At 38.4% G+C, this 17073-nt stretch overlaps 1 protein-coding gene across 10 annotated transcripts in view; it reads right to left on the minus strand.

Annotated features, from left to right (window-relative positions):
* RYR2 (ryanodine receptor 2) overlaps nt 1-17073 on the minus strand; it is a 787495-nt gene that overhangs the window by 263813 nt on the left and 506609 nt on the right. For 9 of the 10 annotated variants that reach the window (XR_012434021.1, XM_065543167.2, XM_065543147.2 and 6 more), the window contains exons 28-29: nt 4009-4217; nt 1465-1639 (exon numbers count right to left, since the gene is read on the minus strand). Coding sequence is in view for 9 of the 10 variants with exons in the window: in XM_065543167.2 (XP_065399239.1) it covers nt 1465-1639; nt 4009-4217 (384 nt within the window). In the remaining variant the exon portion in view is untranslated. The remainder of the gene's footprint in view (nt 1-1464; nt 1640-4008; nt 4218-17073) is intronic. The other variant, XM_074038567.1, reaches the window with a different exon arrangement.

Raw genomic sequence — 17073 nt, forward strand, 5'->3', positions numbered from 1 at the left:
ATAGCTTGAACCTGGGAGGCGGAGGTTGCAGTGAGCTGAGATTGTGCCATTGCACTCCAGCCTGGGCAACATGAGTGAAACTCTGTCTCAAAAAAGAAAAAAGTAAAGAAAGAAAGAAAGAAAAAAATACTGGTTGAGGTAGGTATATATCTTAAAATCCAAGACTATACATATGCAAATATATTTACATTTTTATATGCAAATATATCACAGGATATATTCGAAAGCCATTTTGAAAAGAAGTGTTGGCTTATCTTTGAAATAAGGTTATTATTACTATTTTGAGACAAGGTCTCACTCTGTCACCCAGGCTGGAGTACATTGGTACAATCACAGCTCACTGAAGCCTTGATCTCCCTGGGCTCAAGTGATCCTCCCACTTCAGCCACCTGAGTAGCTGGAGCTACAGGAACACGCCACCACACCTGGTTAATTTTTTTAATTTTTGTAGAAACAGTCTTGCTATGTTGCCCAGGCTGGTAGCAAACTCCTAGGTTCAGCTATCCTCCCGCCTTAGCCTCCCAAAGTGCTTGGGTTACAGGTGTGAATCACCATGCCAGGCGGAAATAAGATAATTATACAATTTTTATCAGCTATTGTTTTGTTTATATGCTCCAGAGTAACACTATCCAATAGAACTTTCTGTGGTGAGAGAAATATTCGCTCTCTGCATTGTCCAGTAGGGGCATCCCTGGCTACCTGTGGGAACTGAGCCCTCCAAATGGTGGCCAGCATGACTAAGAAACTCAATTCTTAACTTTTTAAAATTTAGGCCGGGTACGGTGGCTCATGCCTGTAATCCCAGCACTTTGGGGGACTGAGGTGGGTGGATCACCTGAGGTCAGCAGTTTGAGATCAGCCTGGTCAACAGGGTGAAACCCTGTCTCTACTAAAAATACAAAAATTAGCTGGGCATGGTGGCAAACGCCTGCAATCCTAGCTACTTGGGAGGCTGAGGCAGGAGAATCACTTGAATATGGGAGGCAGAGGTTGCAGTGAGCCGAGATCACACCACCGCACTCTGGCCCAGGCAACAAGAGCAAAACTCCATCTCAAAAAAAAAAAAAATCAAACTAATTTAAATACAAAACAGCCCTGTGTGGCCAAGGCCACCTAACTGGGAGCACATCGCATCTCAGAGGAGTAAATGTCTTCCTTGCTTCACCAACACCCTACATCTTTTTTTTTTTTTTTGAATACAGTCTCGCACTGTTACCTGGGCTGGGGTGCAGTGGTGCGATCTCGGTTCACTGCAACCTCCGCCTCCCACGTTCAAGCGATTCTCCTGCCCCAGCCTCTCAAATAGCTGGGACTACAGGCGTGTGCCACCACACCCGGCTAATTTTTTGTATTTTTTAGTATAGATGGGGTTTCGTCACATTGGTCAGGCTGGTCTCGAACTCCTGCAGAACCTCCGCAGAGTTGCGGCAAACTTAAAAACAACACAAAACATAGTAGACTTACCGTCGCCAACATCAAAGTCCTTGAAAGCCAGTTCTGAACCTGAATCATCAAGAAGGATTTCACCATTCAGTGTGAACATCATGGTGTGTTCGTTCATGTCAACCATACAGCCTACGACATCGCCTGCTTGCCAAGAGCGCCCATAGTGTTCGTTGCCCTGATGCCACCGCTGGGCCTATACAGAGGACAGAAAAGTCCCTTGTCACAGACTAAGACAGGAAAATAGCACCCACCCACCACTCTGTCACTACTTAACAGCAGCGCCTTCTATTAACACAACAGCAGGAGAAACTGCAGCTGGCATATCTGTCTACTGCAATGTCCTAAGCAAAATGGAACTGTCTGGGAATTCTAAATTCCTACCTAATATTAACATGGTATATTATTGAATCTTGAAAAAAAAAAATCCAAAAGCTATTTCATGATTTTGAGAGCCCATTATTTTAAAAATCTAATCTCACGTACTTTCTGCTGAAAGAAAACTTATATGCCTTTAGAATATATTATTTTTCTGCGACAATGAATGTTTCCCAGAATATGGTTTGTTTTTCTCTCCTCCCACAAATACAAATAATTATGAGCTAGGGAATCAAGCTGGGCATCTGTCATTGAAAATGATAGTGTAATTTTCATCTATTTCAAAATAAAATTTCATTCCTTAGAACCGATGGCACAGATATTTCAACAAAATGGAAATCTAGAAGCATTTCAGTGACATACTAAAAGTAAAAACGCTTCAAATCAAACCTAAAAATATCCTTAGGATATCTGCTGAAGTAACAAGCCAAAAATTGAATATAGATGCCAACCTTTTCTTCTATATACATAAAGTGAAATCTCATATTGTAAGTACATTTGAAACACAGTTTTGATAAATGTGACTTTTGGATCTACAAGCATATTCCATTGATTTATAGGTACACCTGAGTTATGTGAATTATTTTGTCAGATAAATCTTTTGACTTTTTCTTAAGCCTCACCTGCATTGTGAATTGGTATGTTACCGGACAGAGTCGCCAATGCAGAACGATGACATAATTCCTCTCAATATAACACACTGTCTTTTTTAAAAAGTTTACATCAGGTATCAAAAGGCATAAAATGCCCAACCCACTTACCTGGCTGTAGTGTTCGCCTTCCAACCCCACCCACCCCATGCCTGTTCCCAAATCGGGAGTATCCTTTCTTGCCTATAATTTGATTGGGAGTAAAGGTTATTTTAACTTTCCTCAGGATACTTCCCACTCTGGTTCATTACATCTGATCTTCAGGAGATGTAAACCTAAAGCTACCTTTTATCTGTTATTTTATTTTTTTAAGTTTAAAGTTTGCTAATTTTGACCCCCCCCAAAAAAAGTGTTAAAATTTTCTATTTGAAATTTAAAAAAAAACTGGATTCAGGAAATGTGATGTTTCAGAACTAAGTGGGTCAACTGCCCTAATTTCAAGCCTGGAAAGGCTTTCCTCACAGGACATTTCACACCAAGAAATATCCAAATGTCAAATCTCTTCATGATTGCTTATTTATTCCAATTTTATTTTTCTTAGTTAAAAAGTAGCTTTTCCCCCCTCATGTGAAAAGGAATATAAATTCACTTAAAAAATAAAAACTAAAAACAAGACTTTAAAAAATCTATGATTTTACCAATCAAAAGTGACTATTATTATCCTATTGTGGCTATAATCATATACACACTGTTATTGTTATTTTTTTGTTTGTTTTGAGACAAGGTCTCACTCTCTTGCCCAGGCTGGAGTGCAGTGGTATGATCATGGCTCACTGCAGCCTCGACCTCCCGAGCTCAAGCAATCCTCTCACCTCAGCCTCCTAAGTATTGGGTGAAACTCTGTCTCAAAAAAAAAAAAAAAAAAAAAAAACCATGCTTGGCTAATTTAAAATTTTTTTGTAGAGATAGGATCTTACTTTGTTGCCCAAGCTGGTCTTGCACTCCTAGCCTCAAGCGATCCCTCTGCCTCAGCCTCCCAAAGTGCTGGGATTACAGGCACCTGGCCCATATTACTAATCAAAATATTTTACATATGTAAAACAATCTTTAAACATTTATAAATATATAAATAACAAAATAAACACCTGACCAGCTTCCATCCAACTTAATAGAAATTACTAATAATGTTGAAAATGAAAACCATTTGTGATTATAAACAACACTGCTTTAAGCATTGTAGCTATTAAATGTTTCTACAAACATATCATTAATTATAGCTTAAACTCCTGACATGGAATCGCTGTATCAATGTATATGCATTTTTCCTCTATATATGTATCTTTAACATTTTGATAGACAAAGATGATTTATCTTTTGACAACCATGGAAAAGCAATGTCTTACTTGGTGAATTTCACCGTATTCATGTGTTGTGGGGAAGGGTTTTGAGATTATGAGGACAAAAGCTTTCCTATGAAATATTTTTTCCATGTTTGTGCTGTGGAAAATACTGGTATTGTGATGCTACCAAGAGGAACAGCAGAGGAGACAAGCCTCCAGCATGCACAGATGACTGGTACAGGGCAAAGCCCACTCACCTTGAAGCCATCAAAGGCAAAGGCACGTTCATCCGAGCCGAGCTCCTGATCCGGTTGACAACCAGGCCGACTCCAACCAACTCTCATGTCTCCAGCAGTGACCGTCTCAAATTCAAAATACCACCGTCCCGCCTTCACTGCGTAAGTCTTCTCGGCTCGGAAGATTCGGAACCTTTCCCCAGTGCCGCTGCACACTTCGGCTCTGGCTGCTGGGAAATGGACAGAGATTTCTGGTGGTCATTGCATGGGGAAGTGAAAGAGAAGGAAAGATAACATAAATAACAGAAGGAAAGATACATCATGACTTTAGTAATTCAACCTTCTTGGATGATGATAATGATACCTTCTTATCTTCTTTCCCATTTTACCAAGTGCTTTCTTATCTAGGATCAGCCACTGTCAGACCAGCTGGGTGAAGTGGAAGGCGCCAGGGCTTGCACTGAGAGACTGGGGAATGAGCCTCAGTAATGCTGCCAGGGTTGGTGGCGTTCCCTCCGTCAGCCTCATTTTCAGGAGGGAACGACCTTTCTGTAGAACAAAACCCAAAAGTGCCTCGGTGCTTTGGTTGTGGAGGAAGAGATGGCAAGAAGACAGTAAGAAAAAAGATCTGAACTGCTCTGCATAAGAAATGAATAGACATTTATGGGTGAGAGAGAAGAGAGAAGATGAAGCAAGGAAGAGAAGAGAAACAGAAATAAGGGAAAGTTGTAAACAGTGGAGAAAAGTAACAATAGTATCAATAGTAAAAATTTCCCTACAGGTTGGTGATGGCTAAGGAACTCAAATGTGACGCAAAATTTTTCCATTCTCGCGTACATCTTCACTGTGATCTGCTATACACACAAATGCTGTATTTAAAAGATCTGGGGAAAATAATAAAAAGGTCAGCATCCAACATTAGGACCAGTATGACGCAAAAGGGGGCAAAGTATCTGCAGGAAATGAGATGCAGGTGAGACTGAGAGACAGAGGGGGAAGCCTCAGACTGAGGAACCCAGAGCCAGAATGACGATGAGAAGGTAGGTCCCTCTGGAATCACAGGAGAGAGGAAGGAGTGTTCATTGAATTGATATCTCAAAGAAGGTGGTCACCTCAGCTAAGATCTGAGTTAGATGCAGAGGAGGAAAGTGCAGACTTGACCAACATCACACAACTAAAAATGGTAGAATTCGGGAGCTGCTTCATGTTACAGCCCCTCTTCTTCCTACTTTGCCTCCAATAGCTGGCACAGAGTTACTAGATACTGGTTAAATGCTAGTTCTCAGCCAAGTATGGTGGCTCACAGCTGTAGTCCCACACTTTGGAAGGCCAAGGTGGGAGGATCGCTTGAGCCCAGGATTTTGAGACCTGCCTAGGCAACATAGTGGGACCCTGTCTCTATAAAGAGTTTAAAAATTCGGCCAGATATGGTAGTGCATGCCTGTAAGTCCAAGCTCCTCAAGAGGCTGATATGGAAGGATCACCTGAGCCTGGAAGGTCGAGGCTGCAGTGAGCTATGTTCATGCTACTGCACTCCAGCCTGAGTGACAGAATGAGATCCTGTCTTGAAAAAAAACAAAACAAAACAAAACATAACAAAGAAAGAAAGACAGAAACAAGTTCCTATTTGTCTCTCCTTAAGATTTGGGAAAGACCTTATGCATAACAAAAATTTAATAACAGTTCAATCATTGACTTGGCATGATCAAATTAGAACTATAAAAATAATCTATATAGGCCAGGCACGGTGGCTCACGCCTGTAATCCCAGCACTTTGGGAAGCCGAGGTGGGCGGATCACGAGGTCAGGAGATCGAGACCATCCTGGCTAATGCGCTGTAACCTCCTCTCTACTAAAAGTACAAAAAATTAGCCGGGCATGGTGCAGGTGCCTGTAGTCCCAGCTACTCCGGAGGCTGAGGCAGGAGAATGGTGTGAACCCGGGAGGCGGGGCTTGCAGCGAGCCGAGATCGCGCCACAGCCTGGGCAACAGTGCATGACTCCATCTCAAAAAAAAAAAAAAAATTAATCTATATAAACACTAAAGGTTGCCAATACACATACAGCTAGGTCATATGTAACAATTTAAAATTAGATTTTTAGTGAAGACAACACGTCTGTAGTATGAGATGGCTCCCTATCACATGGGCTTAATTAATGAAATGATCAATAACGGCTTTTTGATAATGGTGGTGGTGATTGTTGAATGTAGAACTAACTGAACCTGCTGGCTAACCCTTCAGAAACTAGCTTAAGTCTCTGAATAAGAGAGAGAAACATCTCTGTGGTTAAGGGTAAGTTCTCATGCCTATTACTTAGTAACTAAATATGTTTTGAAAAACAGGATTGTAAACTTTGTCTTAAGAGAAAAAAAAATTCTATCAATTTTATGATATTTAAAGGTAGTTTGTGCTATTAAAAAAAACTAAAAAAAGCCACTGGGCGAGGTGGCTCACACATGTTATCCCAACACTGTGGGAGGCTGAGGCAGGCAAATCACTTGAAGTCAGGAGTTCGAGACCAGCCTGGCCAACATGGTGAAACCACATCTCTACAAAAAATACAAAAATTAGCAGGGTGTGGTGGCATGTGCCTGTAATGCCAGCTACTTGGGAGGCTGAGCAGGAGAATCACTTGAGCCCGGGAGGCAGAGGTTGCAGTGAGTCAATATCGTGCAACTACACTCTAGCCTGGGGAACAGAGCAAGACTGTGTCATAAAAAAAAAAAAAAAAAAAAGAAAGAAAGAAAAAGAAAAAAAGAAACTACTTCTCAGTGCTGCAACACTAAATAAACAGGAAAGTCAAATTTTTATTCAGAGTTAATATTTCCTCAAAAACAGATTACTGCTAAATTGTTTCCTTAAAACATGCCTGTACCCTTCCCTAAATGAATCTAAGAGATATTAAATAAGAGCTATAAATTACCCAAACATTTGGAAATTATTTTTCACAAATTGCACACCTTGTAGCATCAAGCACCTGAGCCACAAAGTAAGTGCTCCATATATACCTGCCAAACTGTATCTAGAAACAAAGACTCTTCTGGGCTCCGGATATAGGAGCCCAGACAAATACCCAGACAGGGGAGCATCCTGTCAAAGACACAGAACCCTCCCCCAAACACCCTTATGCTTCGCTCCATTTTAAACATGATAGATTTATATGTTTGGTAGGCAATCACAGCTCATGTAAGTGTGTTATACAAGTAATTTTTATCCTGTTATAATGAATATAATAATAATGGACATTTAAAAATGAATAGTTGGGAGATATAATCCTGTCATACATTATGAAGTCTGTTGGTATTCAAAGTAGAAACAATTCAGGAATTATATTATTAACAAACACCTCAAGATTAAGGCCAACGACTGAGAAAAGTCCCAGTACCTCTCAGGCATGACACACCACCAATGACCTAACTAGGGCCTAAAAAGGCCTAAAGTAACCATACACTCTGCTCTCCAAACAAGACAGCTAAAAAAATATATGCCACTAGAGGGCAGTCAAGATCTAACTATACATTAAAATCATAAGTTACAAGAAGATATAAGGAAAAGCTAAAATTTTATACATATCTAGAATCTTTTAGGACTAATGATAATACTTTTTAAATTATTGGTATTAATCAGCCATCCTTTCAACCTTCTGGTATTATTTTGGATAAAGCAATTCAAATCTTGATTAAACCTTGTAGTAAATAAGAATAAATTCCATTTTCACATGCTTTAAAATATTATTGACAGCAATACTCCAAAGATACTACAACTGAAATACAGAGTTCACATTTTATCTGCAATACGTAAGCATTCTCCTAAGAGAAAATAAATTATAATTCTGATTAATTACATAAGGCTTGATTCAACTTTTTATGCCCTTGACTTTTTTTAAATGTCAGCAACAGCAGTATAGACTATTTTAAATTAATGTTTTTAATCTCATCTTAGTGATAATCAGACTGATTTTGCTTTATGCTATAAAATCTCTCAACATCTATCTTTTATTTTTTATTCCCACCATCCTTGTTCAAAAAAACAATTTTTCTAAAGCCTCCCAACTGGTCTATCTCCAAGCACTGCCCCCTCCAATCTGTCCCTTCCCACTGTTGCCATAGTTATATTGCTATTGTAAACTGTTATCACACATCAAGCTCTTGCTTTAAAACTTCCTGGGGCTGGTACTCTTTATACAAATTTAACCATATTTCTTAGCTGAGTTTGCAAGATATTCCATATTTTGTCCTAATCCTTCTATCTTCATCTATGTCTGTTGTTCTCTCTCCCATCTGTACCCTATATTTTATCCTAAGTGGACCATCTACCCTTCCTCAACTCTTTCTATACTTAACCACATCAGATGTACTTTCTTTCTAGTACCAATAGCCTTTCTGACACTAATCTCTACTTGTTGAAATTTTGATCCTTTCAACATCTAACTCTGAAGACATTTTCTCCCTTTACTGATTCCCGATCCTTTCAACATCTAACTCTGAAGATGTGTCTCCCTTTACTGATTCCTCCCATTGGAAAATTAATCTTTCTTCTTATGTCTTTTCCATACAGATCACCTGCGTCCTTACTATGAAGCATGCTGTTAAATTCTGGCATAGGGTGAACAATAAACCTAATCTCAGCTTCTACTGTAGAATATGCCACTCTATTCTCGTTGCTCACTGTTCACATAACTTTAGTAAAATCAAACCTTGTCAAACAACTGTCAGTGGCTCTGTCTCTAAATTCTTAAAATACAGAGATCGTGTGATCCCTATTTTTTCCTCCTTGTCTTCTCATTTTCTTATACATTCACTCTTCAAACTCATTAGATTCCTTCATTCTTCCCTTCCTTACCTGTATAACTTTCCATACTTTCTTGCCCTTATTAGCTTTTCCCCTACTTGCTCTGTTAACCCCAATTACTGTCCAATTTCGCTACCTTCACTGAGAACATCTGTACTTGCTCTGCTGAGTTTGCCAGAAAACACATGCACAGAATAGACTGGCACCACCAACTCACAGGCTCTAACCTCAATGGGACCATCAATGTTTCTCCACAATGTGTTTATCTGTTTGCAGCTTGCTCTCTGTTCCATCCCACAAAACAGCAATTTTTAATCTTTATTGCTGAGTAACATCAGCAGAAATGGTAGAGAAAGAACGTCCAAAAATTCTCTTCTCCACAAAATTAATGAGAACACTGGCAAAAAAGTTATGCAAATGAAATTTTTCACAGCTCCGGAAATTAAAGGCTAGCAAAAGCCAGGGAGTGTTTATTTGACAAAAATGTCCAAATGTTGGTAAGAACAGCAAACTAGTGATGTTTGAATTTGCTCCTGCCCCATCACACCCTCTCTCTAATTCCAAGGCATATTGAAAACTAACAGCCCCTCAATCGTAGTGAAAATCAGCCACCCACAAGCCCTTGTAGTGGGCAGAACAGAGCTGGAGTTCATCCAAAGCCCAGTTCCCAGATAACTGTCATTATGTTCCCTTTTCTGGAAAATTCCATCGGTAAGACTTGTCTTTAATCCACTTGACCTAAAGCTTGCCCAGTGCAAATAGTCACTTCTCCAAGGACATTTGCTGAAAATCATCTGAGGCAGTTTGTTAGCCTTGCAGCTCTGTGAGGCAGCAATAACAGTTGAGGCAAACAACAACTGACCAAAAGGTTTGAAAGGAAAAGCTGGGGAATGAAATATTCATAGTGGGATGTGAGAATCTCCAACATATTCCTGGGACTCTAGAAGGCCATGCTCATGCCCAGGGCTGTGCATGTATTCAGGAAAAACCTGAAAAAGCTTACACCTCTGAAAGACCTTGAGGCTCTGCACATGCAGTAAGAGAAGGCTAATGTGAAATTGTGAATTGCCTGGTTGAGTGTTGAAGGCATGTGCCAACATGCTCACGTCACATTGCCTTTCCTTCGGTAAAGACTGGGAGACCTATCGATCCTAGGCGTTTAAAGCAGTCTCTGTCCTACCATTAGCTGACCACGAAGCTAATGAAACTGAGGCTTCAGTGGCCACCCATGACAGGCAACATAGTCTGTACTAAACCAGTTTAGAAAAATTACTAAGGAAACAAACAACCATGACAATAAACACAACAACCAAATCTGAAATAGGGGTGAAAACAGAGTTGCCAGATTACCTTATTTAAAATGTTCAATTTTTCACAAAAATTGTGAGACACGCAAAAAGACAAGAAAGTATGTCCCATACATAAAGGGGGAAAAAGCAGTCAACAGAAGTTATTCTTCAGGAGGCCGAGATGTTGGGCTTATTAGACAAAGACTAAGTTAGGTATCTTAAATCTGTTCAAAGAACTAAATAAAACCATGTGTAAGGAGCTAAATAAAAGTATGAGGCCGGGCACAGTGTCTCATGCCTGTAATCCCAGCACTGTGGGAGGCCAAGGCAGGTGGATCACCTGAGGTCAGGAGTTCAAGACCAGCCTGACCAACATGGTGAAACCCCGTACCTACTAAAAGTACAAAATTAGCCAGGCATGGTGGTGGTCCATTTCTGTTCTGCCCACTCCAGGGGCGTGTGGGTGGCTGATTTTCACTACGATTGAGGGGCTGTTGGTTTTCAATATGCCAAGGAATTAGAGAGAGGGTGATGGGGCAGGAGCAAATTAAAACATCACTAGTTGCTGTTCTTACCAACATTTGGACATTTTTATCAAATAAACACTCCCTGGATTTTGGCCAGTCTTTAATTTCCAGAGCTATGAAAAATTTTATTTGCATATTTTTTTTGCCAGTGTTCTTATTATCCCAGCTACGTGGGCGGCTGAGGCAGGAGATTTACTTGAACCCGGGAGGTGGAGGTTGCAGTGAGATGAGATCACGCCATTGCACTCCAGCCTGGGCAACAAGAGCAAAATTCCATCTCAAAAAAAAAAAAAGTGAAAAATCATGCTTCACCAAATAGCATCAATATCAATAAAGAGGCAAATTATAAAAAAGAACCAAAATTTCTGGAGTTGAAAAGCACAGTACCTGAAATTAAATATACACCAGAGGGCTCAACAACAGAGTTGCACTGACAAGAGTCAACGAACTTAAAGATAAGTCCATTAGTCAAGCATGAAAAACAGAAAAAGAAATGAAGAAACATAAGGAGAGTTTCAGAGGCCTGAGGGATACACTCAACCATACCAACATACACATAATGAAAGTCACAGACTATAAGGAGAAACAGAAAAGAGAAGAAATAATGAATAAATAATGGCCAGAAGCTTCCCAAATTTAATGGAAAACATTCATTTATACATCTAAGAAGTACAATAAACTTTGGGGATAAATTCAAAGAAATTAAAACTAGACACATCATAATCAAACCGTTCAAATCCAAAAACAGAGAGAGAATCCTGAAAACAGTGAGAAGCAACTCATCACACAGAAGGGACCATCCAAAAGATTGATGTCAATGTCTCATCAGAAAACATGAAGACCAGAAGGCAGTGGGATGACATATCTGAGTACTAAAAGAAACAATAATTGTCAGCTGAGAATTCTATACCCAACACATCTTTATTGCTTTTTTTTTTTTTTTTTTATTTGAGACGGAGTCTCACGCTGTTGCCCAGGCTGGAGTGCAGTGGCACGATCTCGGCTCACTGCAAGCTCCGCCTCCTGGGTTCACGCCATTCTCCTGCCTCAGCCTCCTGAGTAGCTAGGACTACAGGCGCCCGCCACCGCGCCCGGCTAATTTTTTGTATTTTTAGTAGAGACGGGGTTTCACTGTGGTCTCGATCTCCTGACCTTGTGATCCGCCCGTCTCGGCCTCCCAAAGTGCTGGGATTACAGGCTTGAGCCACCGCGCCCGGCCTCTTTATTGCTCTCTTCAAGACTTCTAATCCAGTCCAGCCTTCCCTGACTTCTACTCCTTAGGAAAATAAATTCATTTTCTATTTCAACCTGAAATAATAATTGTACAGTAGATTGCCCTCAGCTTCCTTCTGATTTTCCCTGTACACAGGTTTTTGCATCATCTTCAATCTTTACTTCTTTCATACTAACCTTAGGGGAACAAGTGTTGTTCTTCCTTTTATATGAGGCCAATCCCTTGACCTGTGTTCTGAATTTCATTCCCTTCAACCTTCTCAGAGACCGCAGCTCATCAAGCTCCTCTTACTCTATTTTCAACTTCTCTCTCTCCCTTGGTGTAAAAATATCCAAATTTCTTTCATTTAAAAAATGAAATCTTTAACCCTCTGTTTCTCTCTAGTAATAGTCTCACGTTTATATTTATATATGTAATTGAATCCTGGTATATTTGTTGAATTGTCTCACATGCACCTCAAACTTAAGATGTTTACAATAAAACTCAGAATCTTCCCACTACCCCATGTCCATCTGCTCCCATTCCTGTGTTCCCAACCAATGTGTATGTAGTTAACATCTATCAATCCAGACACTATCTCAGATGCCTCCTTCGTCCTTCTGCTGATTCTACTTCTAAATGCCAAATATATTTTTCAGTTCACAGTATTGCCAAAGATAAGGCCTCCAACACTCTTCATCTATACTTCTTTTTTAGTCCCCAAACTGCTGTCCTCATCTCCAGTTTTGTTTACATTCAGCCTTTTTCCTAAAGAGCCACTAGAATCATTCTTTAATTTAAAAAAAATCTGTTTCAACTCCTGCCTCCTCTATTTGATCTGCTGCCACTTTTCTAACTCCACTCTACATCTGGTCATGCAAAGCTCTCTGAAATTCCCATTTGCAATCCTCCTTGTGTCTCTAAGGCTTACATATACTCTCCTCTCTGCCTGAAATGCATGAACCCAATTGACTTAGCCGTACCTACTTTGGTGGTTTTAAAATATGTCCACAAATATGTTAGTACACCTCCATTCAAAAAGTGTGGGCTTCATTGAGTGGTTCACTTCTAACAAACAGAATATAATAGAAGTAAGTGTAACAAGCATTGCAGCATCCTCGATGTACTCACTCTTCGATTTTTCATTCTGGGGGGAGTCAGCTTCCATGTGAAGGCACTCGAGCATCTCTATGAAGAGCTCTGTGTGGCAAGGCTGTGCCCATCTGGCTGTGTCTTCTGCCAACAGCCAGAGAGGAAGCGAGTTCTTTAGTCAACAGTTACGCAAGTGAGCTGTCTTAGTATTCACTGTTCCAGCTCCAGGGAAGACTTCAGATGACTTAAGCCCTGGCCAACTTAATAGCAGCCTCAGAGAGACTATGATCCAGAAGCAGAAGCACCTGTCACTCACGTTCATAAACCACAAAAACTTTGAGATAACAAATGTTTCAAATGTTTGTTATTTTTTAGCCACTGAGAGGTTTTTTGTTTTTTTTGTTTTGTTTTTTTTGTTTGTTTGTTTGTTTGTTTTTGGCGGGAGGGAAAGGGGCAGTTTGCTGTATAGAAATAGATAACTAATATACCTCCTCTTTAAAGATTTCCCTCATATCACCAGGCTGAGTTAAACTCTCTGTATTACGACTGTTGGGCTTAACACTTACATTGTATGGTAGTGGTGGCAATTTAGTCTATTTTCCCTGTCTACATTGAGAGCTACATAAGACAAAAACTCTTATTCATCTTTCAATTCCCAGAAGTAGGCACAGTAAATGTTCCATATCTATGTATTAAAATAAAATGGAGTGGCCAGGCGCGGTGGCTCACGCCTGTAATCCCAGCACTTTGGGAGGCCGAGGAGGGTGGATCACAACGTAGAAGTTCAAGACCAGCCTGGCCAATATGGTGAAACCCCCGCCTCTACTAAAAAAAAAAAAAAAAAAAAAAAAAAAAAAAAAAATTTAGCCGGACATGGTTGCAAGCACATGTAGTCCCAGCTACTCGGGAGGCTAAGGCAGGGAAAATCACCTGAACCGGGGAGGCGGAGGTTGCAGTGAGCTGAGACTGCGCCACTGCACTCTAGCCTGGGAGACAAAGCGAAACTGTGTCTCAAAAAATAATAATAATAAAATTTTAAAAATGGAAATGAGAAGAATTGCAAATATGGAAGTAAAATGAAGTGCAGCGTACATTTTATAAATACAGTCTCCTTTTCTTTCTTCTTAAAATTCACACAATTCAGAAGAGAGTAGGTACCCATAAGGTAGCTTATGTTGTCCACAACGATGTTAAGAAGATGAAATTATTAATATGTAGTAGCTACAAATAGTCTAAAACACTGTATGTCATCAGAATAACATCTCAACATTTTACTTATCTGGCATCATTCTGGAGTAAAGTTATCTCTAAAAGCAAATGTGTCATGTATCACTAAATATAGTTTATGCCTTTAAGTGACAATATCTTTAAAATATAACCATCATTGATTTTTTTCTGTCTGGCATTGTAATGCATATCTCTATGTACAGGGGAAAATGTACTCCTTTTCTTGGATACTGACCATAATTAACTCTTTTCTTGAAGACTCAAGGTTATAATTTCTCTGAGCTGCAGTGTTTTCCCTTATTTTTAGTTATTATCTATAACTTTAGATATTTATTATTATCTTAAGTTATTATCTATAAGTTTAGAATTGAGTCACCAGACTTAGGCATTCTCTCTTTGTAATTTTCAATGAGTATCAGGTAAGCAATGTGAGAGTTCCTTCTAAATGCAGAGTAAATAACTTTCAAAATGTTTGATATTAAGCAGAGTGGGGTAGCGGAAGGAAAACGGGTAATTATATCCCTATTAAAACTATTGATACCAAAAATATAAATATTCATGTGTAAAGTAATGAAAACCTGGGGAAATCAAATGGTTGATGTGTCAGACTATAAAACCATGTGTGAGTTTTTTCCCCCAAATTTTATCATTATCATTATATAAGTATCTTTCCAACCTAAAAATATATTGATTGTCATCACTGCTACCTACATCCTCCACGGATGCACAATGTTAAAGATTTATAAAGCTAGAGGGAAGCTCAAGAACTCTTTGATTATTACACCCTTCTTTTGCCTAAAGAGGGTGGTTGAATCAAATATTTGAAAGTATGCAAAAACTCTATTGGAAATACTATATCATCACAAGGCAATGTTAGTGAATATTTGTAAGCCTGATATATACATTTGTTCATTAGAAAGTACATTTCATAGGTCATTTCAAAGCTGTGAAAGCAGGATCTCTTGACACTGTGATTGAACATTGACATTCTCCATAGGATGCCATAGTGCTACTCAATAATGCTGTGCGCTCCTAAGGTAACGTAAGACGTAGTCACGCATAACCACTGCAGATCACTCATAATAATCCATGATTGGTCATATGGAGAAACAAATACATGTCTGAAATTTTAACCAAAACAAAAATACATTTAAGATCAATTAACCTTTGAAAAGATTGATAAAATAAATTCATCCCTTAGAGGAGTGCTCAGGATAAAAAGAGAGAAAATGTCAACTACCGATATCAGGAATGAAAAGGGGGATATCATTAAAGATTCTACAGACATTAAAAGAATAATAAGAGCACATTAGCACAATTTTATGCCTATATATAATTAAATGAACTAATTTACTATAAAACGTAATTTATCAAAACTGACACAGGAATAAATAGAAACTCTAAATAGCTCTCAAGGTATTAAATACATTGAATTCATAATAAAATACTTTCCTATAGGATAAAACTCCATGCTCATGCTTTCGATGATAAATTCTATCAAATATTTGAAAAAGAAATAATATAGAATTAACACAAATTCTTTCAGAAAACAGGAGAGAAAATTTCCTTGGAAGCTATCTTTACATCAATATCAAAATCTAACAAAGACATTGTAAGAAAAATATTATACAGCAGTGTGTTGTCCATAAACTTAGCTACAAAAGTTCTAAGCAAAATATTAACAAATAGAATACAGCTCTGTGTAAAAAAGGACAATGCACCATGACTGAGGAGAGTTATCCTAGAAATAGAAAACTGGTTTAACATTTGAAAATCACTTGGAAGTCATGATATCCACAGAATAAAGGAGAAAAATACATAATCTGTTCAATAAATGGAGAAAAAAGCACTTGACAAAATTCAAGACCCTATTTATGATAAAATCACCCACAAATGAAGAATAGAAGGGAATCTCTTCAATGTGATAAAGGATATCTATAAAAAGCTATACTTCACATCATACTTAATGGTGAAACATCACAACTTTCCCCCATAAGGCAGAATAACCTCTCTTACCATTTCTATTCAACAGTGTTCTGAATTCTTTACCTGTTCAATAAATCAAGAAGCAAAAAAGCTATAACAATTGTAAAAGAAAAAGTGAGGTTTAGTTTTTGCAGACCTCATGATTGTGTATATAGAAAATCCCACTGAATTCACACACACAAAAAAAATAGAACTGACATATAAATTTAGCCAAATCACAGGATATAAGGTCAATATTGCAAATATCAATTATATATCTCATATTCATGTACATTTGGGAAATGACATAAACTTTAAATAAATTTCACGTAATATTATCAAAAACATCAGATAAATCTAACAATGTATAAGACCTCTACTCTGAAAACTGCAAAGCAATGCTAAGAGAAACTAAAGAGGATGAAAATAAATGGACAAATGTACCATGTTCATGAATCAGTTGACTAAATAAGGCTAAAATATCAATTCTTCAGAAACCAACCTATGAATTCAACTGTAATCCCATCCAAATTAAATTAACAAGTTGAATCTAAATGTATGTAGAAATGCAAAAGAAGAATAAAAAAACCTTTATAAAAGATGAAAGAAGTTGGAAGACTTTCCTTACCTGATTTTAAGATTTATTTTGTGATAAAAATGAAGACAATGGAATATTAGCTTAAGGACAGACACACAGATCAATGGAACAGAATATACAGTCCAGAAATAGACTGACTTATGTGTTCAATAGATTTTGACTAAGATGCCAAGGTAATTTAATTTGCTAAGAATAATTGTTCCAACAAATGGTGCTGGAACAGTTGGATATTCATCTGTACAAAAAATGAACCTTGATCTTAACCTTACCTCATACACAAAAGCTAACTCACTTTAGATCATAGACCTGCAAGTAAAAGCTAAAATAATAAAACTCTGGGAGGAAACATAAGAGAAAATATTTTTGTTTATGCATAGGCAAAG

This window comes from Macaca fascicularis, chromosome 1 (assembly GCF_037993035.2).
Source record: "Macaca fascicularis isolate 582-1 chromosome 1, T2T-MFA8v1.1".
Taxonomy (NCBI): Eukaryota; Metazoa; Chordata; class Mammalia; order Primates; family Cercopithecidae; genus Macaca; species Macaca fascicularis.